The following is a 14,506-nucleotide window of genomic DNA, read 5'->3' on the forward strand; positions in this document are numbered from 1 at the left end:
GCAATACATTCATGATACTGTTGAAAGCTCGCGTTATCTCCGATCAAATACCCCATTGGCATTTAGTTAACCTGCCGATGATTGGTCAGGATTAGGTGCAATTTCTGCAATATTTTAGCAGAGGAAATACTTAATGATGAGCTGTAAGTAGCTGTTGATATATTTGGTATGCAAAAATGATGGTTTGGTGCTAGTTATGCCATTTGTGAAAACACAACCTTTGGCCCCTGACAGCGTTTATCATATCCAATGCTTAGAAATCAAAGCTTTAAATTTCATTGGTTTTCTGCACTGATCTTGCTTAATCTATGTTATTTTTATGCAATTATTAAAGCTACATCCAACTATTGATTGACTTAGGGTTTTACGTTAATTGACAGGCTACTCTCCTAGCCTATTATTTAAAGTTTGTATAAAATTAGTTTACTATTCACTTTTAGTTTGAGGTCACATGGAATCAAAGTGATCTGTAAATCACAAGATTAGTTGCGGTCGGCACTAGATTCATGATAGTGATTAGTTTCATTTACCCTTTGATACTTAAGTAGTTGTTGAACTTTAGATAGATAAATTGCCGCCAATTACGCTGTCTGAGATCTACAAGGATATATTTTTATAGAAGTAAGGAATAAAATTGAATTTTGATGTAGTTTTCTGAATGGAAATGTGAACTTGTATATTTATATAGATTCTGGTTAACTTTAGCTAGTTATCTACTAGACAATGCTGTTGACATAGAAGAGTAGAAATTAGTAGTTGCAGGATGCGTCGTGTACAAAATAAAAGAATATTGTTGATATTACACAATGATAAAGATGTACCCGGGGATCAGAACCATGAAGGATATCTATCCTTCTGCTACTCACTGCATTTAGTAGATACTAGAGTTTGATTGCGGAGAGTTCCGGCTTACGAACTGCCTCTTTGAAGATAGGGTACCAGGAGAACAGAATTGCAAAGGAGTACTCACTGTATGCGGTGAGAGTGGTGTGGTTGTGGAGAGCGCCGTACGCGGCTCGTGTTGCTCATCAGCTCGCCCGCGCCCGCCACTGCACCACACAGCACCTGAAAACATTGATGTAATGGTATTTTCATTGATTTAGAGGAAAAATGTTTTAAGGTTATGTTAATCACAGAAGTCACATTCCAGTGTAAAATTATCCTGTGTGTCCGATGGCTTTAATTTCACACTTTAGCCAGGTATAATTCATTATACTTATGACTTTAGACTTGAATCAAAGCTGTCACCAGCGATCATTTAGTTATCTCATCTATTTTTGTAGTCTGATTCAAAGCATAGTACCTAGTAACATTTTCTTAAATATTTTTATCGATTTTATTGATCATATTCTCGTCAGGGTTATGTTCTTTCAATAAAGTAGGTAATTATTGCCATAACGTCATTTATCTGTCGCCGTACATACTGCCTCATTAGTTCGTTTTGGTTTTATTTTATGAAAAATTCTGGTTTTTCTATCTACACGAGCTGTTCAGGTGACCTTGCAAAATGAACATTTTATAATACATTACGAATATATTCAATTAGGTGCCTGATTCAGATAGATATGAAATTTATTGTGTTAACTATAAACATATAGTTTCTATATATTAAAATAATTGATATTAATTAATAATCTTATATATAAAAATATATAATAATAATATTATTATCATATATTTATATATATATATCTTATGATATCATAAGCTTCAGCCTTTGAAATATAATCATCAGAACGCATAATTTGCACTAAAAGTCAATGTTTTACAAGCAATACTGACATTTACCGCAAAATATGTGTATTTATAAAGATAATAACTCGAATAACAACACATTTTACTCCAAGTTTAATGTCAAATTTTATCTTATCTTCGTCTATTTCACTATTTAGTTTTAATGTTGTAACAAACGAAGTATAATCCGAACTTTACAGTTTTGCTAGGCTTTAAACAGTTACGACTCCGGGCGCTAATCCAGTCACAAGTTCATTGAGGACGTTATTTCTGCGTATAAATTGTCGTAAAATTGTAATATAACTTCAGGTTCAATGCACTAGTTGTACAGCCAATTGCACATCAAGCTAGCCAAATTTATTGCAAATTGGATGCTAATATCAAGGCAACTGACCATGAAGTAGATTGTACGCCACCTAACTTCAAAGTTGTAGAAAATAATTAAGATTTATAAGTATTTATAAATAGTATTCATCCAATATTCATGGATGCAACAATGTAGGGAATGCAATCATCAACTCGTCACTGGTGCTGGGTATATAAAGATACTATGTCAGTATAAAGATGTATGAATAAAATAAAAACAAAAATGAGTAGTATTAGGTACAAGATTTCAGGTTTAAGATTAAGATTAGGATAAGAAGAACTCAAGTATAGTTATTGCTATGTATGAATCTCTGATTGCATGACAATATTTTGTCATGCAATCTACAACGGCAAAGCGCTCAACGCGACTATTCATCTGGAAAAATCGGACTTTTGAAATAGTGTTTTGGTAGTCTCCATAGATAAAATTAATATGTTTCTTTTATCTATGGTAGTCTTCGTATCTGATTTTGGAAAATCAGACTCTTGATAGACAGAACGACAGGAAACACATTAATATACATACACAAGAAATGCAGTCAGTTGCACTGTTAAAATCAATTAAATAAGTGTATAAAAAATTATATAAGGTTTTTTTTCATATAGATGAGTGTAAGGTCTTTATGGATCACAAAATTAGCCTACAATTTTAAAATTTCATAGTGTGGGCCGAAATTTGCACCGTTATGTTTGTTCTGTCCATATAAGCGTCGTGTATGGATTGTACGATTGCTACAACCACAAATATATTGTTATTACTTGTTTTATACGGAATTCTTATGTAAATAAGGTAATTTGGTTTTACTGTAACGTCTCAATTTTGTCTGTGTTCATAGCGTATATTGAAACGTTGCTGCCTTTGTGCTGCCTACGATTTGACACTACAACTAATTATATTAACATTTTTTATATTTTCTTTGTTCGCTTTATCATTTTTTTGGTTTATCTAATTGGTTAATGAGGTCTTTCCTAATGTATAGTTTCATTTTTAATATATTTTACAATATATACTACAAGATTTAAAAAATATATGTGAATTAATATATAATTTGAATTATTTTAAACAACGCATAAGATAATAAAGACTTTATTTAAATTAAATATTATCTGGTTGACGACCACGGCGGTGGCGCAGTGGTAAAGTGCTTGCCTCTGAACCGAGAGGCCCCGGGTTCGATCCCCGGTCGGGTCATGATGGAAAATGATCTTTTTCTGATTGGCCCGGGTCTTAGATGTTTATCTATATATGTATTTGTTATAAAAATGTAGTACCGTTCTACCGTACTAGCAATCAATCTGTGTGATTTTCCCTAATATATTTATTTATTTGACAATAAAAATATCACATCAAAAATATCACGATATAAAATTCAGAAAAATGTATTTATTATTTATAATTTAGTATGACGTCACATTTGATAAATCTAGATCTAAAAAAAATCATGAAATGTATTCCTGTGGGTAAAACAAGGCGACAATAAGATATAACAGGTGTATATAGGTACCTAAAAGGTGTAGCGCCTTGTTAATAGAATAGAAATAAGTTTATTCAAAAAACTACAGACACACACATAAAATAACCAAAAAAGAAAATTAAGATAAAAAAAAAAACAAAACGTGGGTAAATACAAAAAGTGATTATGTGTGTGTGTGTGCTGCAGCAATCTAAACAGGCCACAACTCAGTGATGTTATTACTCTAGGAGCAATACACTGATTTTCAGTTGGAGCCTTTACTACTAAGTAGGTGCATCACATACGCTGCAATCATCAAGTCACTGCGATTTGTGACGGTCAATCTTGTCTAAAAAATATTTGTTTTCCTTTGAAACAAAATATATTACAAGAACAATCCATTGAATATTTCCTTTCATTTGTACAGCCAGCTTTCGCCTAAATTCTAGTTGGATCAACGTTAATGCTATTTCAGATACGACCGTCATATTCACAACTGAATCTGCTAGAATAACAAGCTGCATTTAGAATTCACGGTAACGTATCAAGATTGATAGATTTGGGTCGCTGTATGAGGAGTAATCACAGAGTTGTCGACTACTATTGTTTTTAGATAGGACTTTCGAAAGAAAATTAGATTTTCTCTTAAATATCGGCTTGCAATCATAAAATGTCAGTGTTTGCGGGCTATGTTAGTAACGGGCCATCGTATATTATGCGAAAGAAATCTAAAATGATCAATCATTGCAGAGATAATGACAATTTAAAAACGTTACAACCGAAAATCGGTGCCAAATTGTTAAACTTATGAGATAATGGAGTTGTTTCCTTGTATTAATTTAACTGGGCTATTTTAACAATACGTAACATACAATAATTTTCTATCATTAAAAACAAAACGAAACTAGAATTATAAAAGCATGGCACCAAACCAATAACAACAGAGAGTCATAATTTGAAAATATGTCACTTAGATAATAAATTTGTCATAAGTTATTAGCTTATTTTGTTAATTTAAAAATTGGTTTTATATTAAATAGCCTGATAGCAAGAAGCCTACACCAAATGGAGGAGGAGTTTACGTAATAATTAATTAATTAAATAAATAAAACAAATAAATTTATTAGGACAAATCACACAGATTGGCCTAACCCCAAATTATGTTCTAGACTTGTGTTATGAGATACGTACTCAACGAAACTATATTTTATAATATATAGATATATAGATAAACATCCAAGATCCGGGCCAATCAGAAAAAGATGATTTTCCATCATGACTCGACCGGGGATCGAACCTCTCGGTTCAGAGGCAAGCACTTTACCACTGCGCCACAGAGGGCGACAATTTCCAATTTTGATGGCTGGATCAAACTATCTTCGTAACATATTTTATAACCATCACAGCTATCTGGTATCTCAACAGAATATGGTACGGGCAATGTTTTGACGTGAACTGAATCCGCTGCATTGTTTTGTCTGTCAATAACCACTGTAATACTTCAACATGAAAAACCAAGTCTAAATTTAGCTTCTAATCCATTGTACTAAGAAAGATTATTGGGTAACCATAAAGGCGGAATACGAATTGTATCGTTGTAAACTAATTGGGTTTCATAATATTGTTGTTGCGCGCAAAATGTTTGTTATTATGATATTTCATACGATTAATGTGATCAATACGGAAGACCACCTTTGCGAAATCCATGTTGACTTTACGTCTATAAATTGAGTTAGGTATGTAATAAGTTTCCGATCTAAATATAGGTAACTAAGAATTGGGATTCTCATTGAATTATCATCATAGCTTTAAAAATCACATGAAAACATCTAGATGCTCAATATTGGCTGTTTCTTTGTTTTTTCAATCACACAAATTCATATATAAAAGCATATTCATATTTTGTGTAACTTATATATTTTTATATGTATAACAATCAGGTACGTCGTATCACATTTATCTATTTGTCTTGTATATAATATAATACGCCAATGATTCTTTTTTTTTTTCAATTCGCGCGTTTACTGGATTAATTTATATACTTAGAAATTTATAAGAACCTTTGTACTTACTTTCCTATATATTAGTTTTATATTTACACTGTTACGGTGTGTACATAAATAAATAAGCGATCCGCACAGATAGCTAGTAAAATTTTAATTACTTTCTACATCCTCAGAATTCAGTAAATATAATTAGTTTATTTGTAGTATAATGTATTATATTTTTAGACAGTAATGGTGCCGCTTTCAATAATAATTAGCGGGGAGCGGTACCAGGTTAATTTATTGACATAGTGATGAAGTAACGAGGGCTATCTGGACACTACGGGTCGTAAAAATGGAGATTGCGTCGGCGCATCCGAATGGGGAATTATGGACCGGTAGTAAAGGTCTCGTGTGGGCTACACACGGTCAAGGAAATTGGCCAACGTATTAGTTGAAATTATTAAAAATTTGACGATTGCCGAAAATTGCAGCCAGTTAACATAAAATACCTATAGTTATATTTTTTTTAATAAACAAAAAAGAAAGAAAATATACCTAAATACAGCATATCAGTTTAAAAAAATAATGTGTATATTTGAAATATTGATATGGATTGTGTAATTGAATGTGCTGAGAAAGTGGGTGCGTGGCGTTTCATCTGACATAATTACGTCGAAAAGAGCACATTTATTATTTATTCGAAAAGAAAACTCGCAAGGAAGAATAATAGAAACACACGCATATCGAGCAAATCGGACTAGCGTGATCGCTGTGTGTGGCTGTCATTAGATGAATGAATTTACCGGGACCTGAATTTATGCAAACACATTAAATAAAGATGCAGATAAAGCAGGAATTTCAAATAAACAGTTAATTCAGACAGTTTTCCATAAGTAATATGAGATTTGACGGCTTCACGAAATTTGTAATCATAATAACCAAATGAAATGTTAATAGAGTAGACTTCTCATAGACGAAATAAAAAAAAAAGTTTATGGACATGAATAAAGCTGTCATTATAACACTTTAGGGAGATTTCATCAAATGTAAAACGATCGGTTGACAAATATTTATGAATAAAACCAATGATTATACACGTTTTTTTTTTGCTTGTATTAAACATTTAAAAAAATCGTATTTTCCAGTTTTATACAAACTGAGAACGTTTCGAAAGGTCAATGAGGAATAATATGTAAATTATTAAAAAATCGAATGGAATTGATCGGTTTTCGGTTAATAAAAATGCTATAAAACTGCAGAGTTTAATAGAATTATTGTGTTTGGGCACGCAAATTATTATTATTGATAAAAATCATTGAAAAAGTTTAAGAAATAAGATTTAGTTGTTAAAAGAATTTTGATTATAGTTTTTATGGTGATTTCGTGACATAAAAATAATATAAAACTGACAACAACTTTTAAAACGGAAGCAGAAGTAAGTAAGAATATTAATAGATTAATCAAAACACGGAACTATCATTAATAAAGTGATTTTTAAAGAAAAAAAAAATCACGCCAAATAGTGAACATCGTTCAAGTTCCGAAGATTAGTAAAATAAAATCAACACATTTGCGACTTCATAATCTGTGCTTTCGTTTAGTCTATGCCATACTCTATGGTACCTCCTGCGGTGAGCACCATAAACTACCAGCCGCACCCGGCTCCACCTATATCATAAGAACCGGGCCAATAAATGTTAAGAGTAATTGTTGGAATCTAAACTATTTCATGTTTGCAAATTTATTGTTAACTATTTGTAATAATATAATAAATTATACACTGAGGAAGGTTTACCTCAGGAACCACACTATTTATTGGTGATAACCGCATGAAAATCCGTCTAGTACTTTTTGTGTTTATTGCGAATAGACAAGACAAAAGATTTTTTTTTTATAATATGTAAGGAAAATAAATATTTTGTCGGGTAGGGGCATAGATAAAAGAATATAACTATGGGTAGGAGAGTTGCATCGATATATCATATAAATTTCTTACTTAATAATTAATCATCAATTATCAATAAATCGTTATCAGTCGTTTGCTTTACATTGGTAGGTATATGTGCTTGAAACATTTAAGTTATTTGATGACCTGAAGCAATTTAACCATTTTGCTTTACGACAAGGACAAGGTTTCATTCGATGTATTATGATCTAAGCGATATAAAATCAATAAAATAATATTAATACATTAACAGAAATCATAATAGTAGGTACTTTTTATCTTTAAAATGTATTATTTTTATGAAAATCCGTTAAGCCGTTTACTAACAGTGATTTTTTTTTAGAAAATTAAAATCTTCGATCGTCCTTATTTCATCTTTCAAAAAATGTCGCTTAAATAATTTAGCCTTTGAAACTAATAATACATTCTGGTTTAGGAGCGAGAGAATAAAGTAGAATATGCCTGTGTGTTCACCATCCGCACATATTGTAAAAGTTAATCAAGAAAAAGGGCTATGAACTTGCAGGATTAGCAATATGAAATACCTTTGTTGCCATGATTTATATATATGTATGTATCTATTTCAAAATCTGCATGACAAGCTTCACAATCATTAAATAATAATGATTCAACCAGCTTCCGCTCACAGCTGAGAATATTCCCCTCTTTTTGTACGTCACCCTTTTTCATCTTGTGCTGCTCTGATCCAAGTACCTCTAGACTTTGGTTACGTTGTTTTCCCATCTCTGCAGGTCGTCTGCTATTCATGTCTCCTTTTGGACAACTACTTATTCCACCAGCCATCACTCCGATATGTCAAATATTCTGCTAAAATCTATTTAAGCTACACAAGCATGTCTAGAACGTCCTGTATAAGCCTACAAATATAAGCTTAAATACATAAGAATCTCAATTGACTTCATTCAAGAACAATGTAACCGTCAATCGAGTGAAACGATCGATTGTCACTTGAATCGATAAAGTCGACAATCGATTAGAATCGTGAACAGTTTACTTAGATTTATATTCCGTGACCTGTCTTTCGATATTAGCTTAGGGTCTTGTAGTCTATTATGAAATTCTACATGTATGTAATACGCTCTGCGCATCAATAGAAGTGGAGAAGAAACAGAAGGAAAGAAAACCTTGAACTCCGACGCTCTTCGGGTGCGGAGGCAACCCGGAAAGCTCTCACATAAGAGGAAGATATTACTGCAAATAAAGTATATAAGATTCCGGATGGCATTTATACATATCTAGTTATGTAATTAGCATTAATAGCATTTATATTGACGAGAGTGAGTGGTTTGCTTAAAATTTAAATCGTATATATTTTTTGCATAAATTAAATTACATCGCGCATCCTAAATTTATATTTAGAGTTTATTATAAATGTAATGTCACTGTGTGTATAATCTCACGGTTGTTTGACAGTTGATTCTCCACGGCCAGGATTTGTTCTGACGCCTGCGCCGGAGTCGGTCTGATGGTAATCTGACCAGGAATGTCCTACTTAAAGGCTCTAAGGCGTGTATTTCTCTCAAGGATGGTGCAGAATCAGTTAGATATATTCAATTTTTGTCCGTAATATTTGTAAATTTATCAATTCAATAAGCGCATGTTCATCACTTCATATTTTATTTGGAAAAATCTTTGTTTTTTATATGAACACTTTCCAGATTACATCTGTCTTTTATCTTCGCGGGTTCTTGGTAACATTCGGAACTGTGACGCCCTAAACCTCAGGGTTCACATACAAAATTATACATTCAATTTTGAAGTTTTAGGTATGATTTTTCGTCCTGACTTCCTTGAAGCCTTTTTGGGAATGCTATTGTTTCCTATCAGCTGTTAAGGCTGTGTCCCTACGTGTAACATCCACGACAAGATATGGAGTGGTCTTATTCTAGGATAACAAGTCACAAATAACTTTCCCAGTTAAATTATCAACTGAAAATTCTAAAATTAAGTTTTTGTTAGCACTGTGTTCTTTTTATGCTTTATGCATTACGCAGTTACTCTATTACCGTTTTCTCATTGATTTTTAATGCACGGAACCCAAAAAGCAATTGATAGAACAATCTGTTAAAACAATCACAACTAGTCCCTTCCTTCTCCATTACACACGATATACATTCTATGATATTTGAAGCGATTTGACTAATGTCCTCAGATCTAAAAAGCATTGGGTATTTTATCTCATTTACTTACATCCATTAGTCGTGTAGTTCACTTGCTACTTCAATTATAATCATTTTGTCAGGTCGGTGGTGGTCACTTTGATGTGATTGGTCATATCATAAGTAGCTTTCTATTTGAGTTATTGAATACGGTTGCTAGGTGGCGCCACAATTAAAGGAAAAAAACACACGTTCCCAGATTTTATTGACTGTGTATTTCATTTAACGGTGATACTTTCGAAAAGTATATATGTACTACGGTAACGGTGAAAGCTAAATCTATAGCGCGTTTTAATAACAATATCGTATTTTTACAAAATAAGAATAAATATTTTCAACGTGAGTGATAACCAAGTGCAGTTTTGTTAAAATCAATAGTAATATAAATAATAATAATAAATATATTAGGACAAATCACACAGATTGAGCTAGCCCCAAAGTAAGCTCGAGACTTGTGTTATGGGATACTAACTTAACGATACTATATTTTATAACATATAAAGTTAAACATCTAAGACCCGGGCCAATCAGAAAAAGATCATTTCTATCATGATCCGACCGGGGATCGAACCCGGGACCTCTCGGTTCAGAGGCAAGCACTTTACCACACACAATATGACTAGATAATTACAAAACTGGAAACTTCGTTTAGCTTGTCTAAATAAATTTTTATCCAAGACCAAACAAAAACATTATATTTATAAATGCAATGCGAACATTATAACAAACTCACAAGTGTTGCCATGCGTGTACTCCGAAATTGCTACATGTCGAACACGCCATAAACTCTATACAACACTAAAAAGGTTGCCAGATCAAACAAACTTAAATTTACACAACCTGATAAATTACGATCAAAAACAGCGGTTTTCTTGAACCAAACTTTAATTTGCGGTCGTAATATACCTTATAATAATAACAATAAAAGCGACATTGTGTCGCGCTAATTTGCAATGCAAATAACTATTGAACTAAAATATTTGACAGCTGAATGTCTCTGTGACAACTCTATGTGGCAAAGTGTAGGGTTTCCAGACTTATTGTAATTCTATGTTGTATTTATTTGCTACGTGCCAGTTCAGATGTTTATATTTAAGGTATACAGAGGGCCCGAGGCTAAAAAACGTAAATAGATACGTTTTAAGCATCAAATTCGGATGGTGAATGTAGTATTCAATTATCATTTACTCGTGTATTATAAATATATATACAAATATAAATATTAGGACAAATCACACAGATTGAGCTAGCCCCAAAGTAAGTTCGAGACTTGTGTTATGGGATACTAACTCAACGTTACCATATTTTATAGCAAATACATATATAGATAAACATCCAAGACTGGGGCCAATCAGAAAATTATTATCTCTCTCTTACCTGAGCGTTTTCTTCAAAAGTTAAACATCCGAGCCTAGGACCCGCTTTTCTACTTCAGTTCGTTTCCATCTCTAACTCATCATAATTTGTACGATTTAATTGCGGACGGAAAAGGATAAAACAATTAAAAAAGTTATATTATGCAAACAAATCAGTTTATCATCGACATCCTTAGTAGTCAGACCATTACCGAACGCATATTCTACCTTCTCGACATCAAGGCAGGCGACATTTTTCATCAGAAAATGAAGAAAAAATGTCTTTTTTTTTCTAAAATTCCATTGTTGAGACAAATGCACCAATAACATGAATGAACAACTTCTATTTGTTCAAATAATGTTTGCATCCACATCTGATTCAAAGCGCGCCGTCTTGCTCCATCGCTGGGCCAATGTTTGTCAAACACCAAGGTTTATGTAAGACATTTGTCCAACACCTCTTGAATCCATTTCCTGTTTGTTCACGATAAGGGTCTCATCAAATGTTGGAATGTCGGACACCGGTACACTGGTTTCTACCCTTTCGTTGTCCAATTCATGTTTATTTTTGAACCTTGCTTTGTAAAGTCCGTTTTTTTTACACTTTTAGTGTCACTACACACATAATAATTTTTGCCCAACAGTGGGACCTGATAGCTAAATAACATATATGTTTATTTGATTTACTGCATGCATATATATTATTTAATTTGTCTTTTTATTCTTTCTTGGCGATCGTTTTGTTGTAAATACAGGTTTAGCATTTTATTTCAGTCGTCTAAAATCATCTGATGTGACTTTTATTATTACCACTGTTCGCCAATTCAGTAGCAGATGTAGACGCACACAGACTAGAGACTTAACAGTGTGCAGGTTTTTTCAAACTTAAAAAGTACTGGCTTGATGTCGTCGAGGAGTATATGCGTACCAAATGGTCTGACAACTAGGGATGTCGACGACCGTGCGAAGTGGACATTTAGCAGTAAATTTTTGTTTAAATAATTCATTACTTATCATTAAAAAAAGGAAGGAAAGATTGGATTTTTTTATTTTATTTAAAATTACTAATAAACTGATTTGTATGACTGTATATTATATATACGTTTCTAATTGTTTTAACCTTTTCCGTCGGCAATTAAATCGTACAAATTATGTGATTCGGTCTGTTTAACTTAGATTATATATTACCTAGGAACAAGTATTTCCAGATAATTAAAATATTGTTTTGTTTTTTTATTCTTTTATATTTTACGCTCTGTGAAACACATCGTAAGCCAATATATCTTATTCTAATTGATGTAACATAAATATTAAATTTATTTAGGTCTGTTTCGTCCATTCCCTGGTTTGGTTTTGGTATGTCTTTGTATTATAACTTACTAGTTATCTAAATGATATTCTCTCAGAGCATTTTCCCGGCTGCTTCCCAGACATAAAGCGCCGAAGCCCAAGGACTGCTTTGCTCCCTAAAATTTTCTCCTCCACCTCGCACGGGCTTCGGCAACCTTAGTGGTGGGACCATTGGCACATATCGATCGGTATACTTTACAAATAAATAAATAAAGGTATCAGCTACCTCAATTAATATGAAATTTCATAAAAATTTGCCCAGCCGTAACTCAAACATACTCACAAACTATCGCTTATATAATATTTAGTGGTAATTATCCCCATAAATGGTAATTATATACATAAAGAGGCTAAACACAGCCCAATAAAAATGTTCACATTGATTGGTATTATTGTGCTCGTATTGAAAGGGATTTTCACCCAATCACCGCACAAGGTCCACCTTTCGTTTGCGCATGCGTTCTGTGAAATAAAGTAGCCATTTTGGGAATATTTTAAGCTCCGCCTTAATTTTAATTAAAGTAATTTAAATATAAAATATAAATAATTGCATAAATTAAAAAAAAATAATTTTTTTGAGTCCCTATTTACTTCATTCATTGTGTTTATTAGATTTTTTTTTCTTCAGTTCGAATTTCCAGACGATTCTGAATCAATAAAAGTTCAGGAAAATATCAAAATTGGTGTATGATAACACGGTTCAATGTGACCCGTCACAACATACATTTATTGTTTTATTATTAGGTAAAAATAAAGTCGTGTTATCGGTCTACTGAAAGTATTTCCCCACGATTATTGCACCCAATTCCTATCCAATAAATACGCAATATGTGACTTGAATATCACCTGATAGATAGAAAGATTTATTACATATGTTTAACGTGTCGTGTGTATGTATCTGTATGTCTGTCCGTGACATCGTAGCAGCCAAAATGGGTGGGAGCGATTGTGATCTAGTTTTATAGAAAATTCATTCGAGAATTTTCTTAGCTGTTCAGGAAATGTGTGAAAACTTTGCTTTTTAGAAGGCGGATTTTATTTTAATTTTTATAGTAGTAGATTTTATATTTAGGTCTGCTTCTGAGAAAATGATAACTAAGTAACTAAAACTACTTGACCGATTTTGGTGAAATTTGGCACTGAGATAGACGAAACCGTCAACAGTTACAACGGCCACATTTTATTGTGGTTGGACCCGAGCGAAGCCGGGCTGGGCCGCTAGTATACTTGGATTTTATTTTACTGTACAAATTTTATAAGCAAGATTGAATGATGAAATTGAGTTGATTCAAAAATGAATCTTGAACATATTTACACGAACTATATTATTTGTATCTTTATATAATTTCCTGTGGGTGTGTCATATGTGAATTAAGTATTTTATAATCTGATACCAATTATGATAATGAAAATATTCGATAAATGATATAAATAATATTATTATCGAATATAAATAATATTATTATCGAATATTTTCATTATCGTATTTTGTAACGTCGTCTATTCACCGTGAGATAAAATATTTTATTATATTATGGGTTTGTTTCACGGAAAGTTACAGAATGTCAGAACTTGCTTACGTCAAATGAGTCGATATTGCGCTGGAGTTTAAGTGAAATAAGATTATTATTATCTTTATTTATTTAAATGTTATATACCTATAGGTGTTTCAATAAATGATTACATTCCATCAGTGTTACTAATACTTTGAAATTTGTAAAAAAAGTAACAGGATGGTTGAATATTTTTTGGACGTTGTAATTAATACAAATAGCGGGAATTTATGTTGTTACTATCTACACCCCGCTGCTTCGCTTCCGTATGAATTTCGGAATAAAAAGTACCCTACGCATTATTCCAAGTTATATTCTACCCGTGGACCAAATTTCATAGCAATCCGTCCAGTATATTTTGCGTGAAAGAGAAACAAACATTCGCATTTATTATACTTATTTTTCGGATTTAGATTTTTTCTTGAACTTGAATATGTTAATGTAAGCAACGACTTTAGTCAATAATATACATCCATAAACTGACAATTGAAAAGTGTAATGTCTGTCTGGAATTATTTTTTAAAAATATTACTTAATCGATTGAAGCTATAGTTGGCCAGACCTATTTCATATTAATGACA

General features: G+C 32.3%; 1 protein-coding gene across 6 annotated transcripts in view; it reads right to left on the reverse strand.

Annotated features, from left to right (window-relative positions):
• The window catches only part of LOC128675832 (uncharacterized), a 180,375-nt gene that overhangs the window by 3,015 nt on the left and 162,854 nt on the right, over window positions 1–14,506 (reverse strand). For all 6 annotated transcript variants that reach the window (XM_053755533.1, XM_053755534.1, XM_053755530.1 and 3 more), the window contains one exon: window positions 971–1,065. In XM_053755533.1, the coding sequence (XP_053611508.1) occupies window positions 971–1,065 (95 nt within the window). The remainder of the gene's footprint in view (window positions 1–970; window positions 1,066–14,506) is intronic.

This window comes from Plodia interpunctella, chromosome 15 (genome assembly GCF_027563975.2).
Source record: "Plodia interpunctella isolate USDA-ARS_2022_Savannah chromosome 15, ilPloInte3.2, whole genome shotgun sequence".
Taxonomy (NCBI): Eukaryota; Metazoa; Arthropoda; class Insecta; order Lepidoptera; family Pyralidae; genus Plodia; species Plodia interpunctella.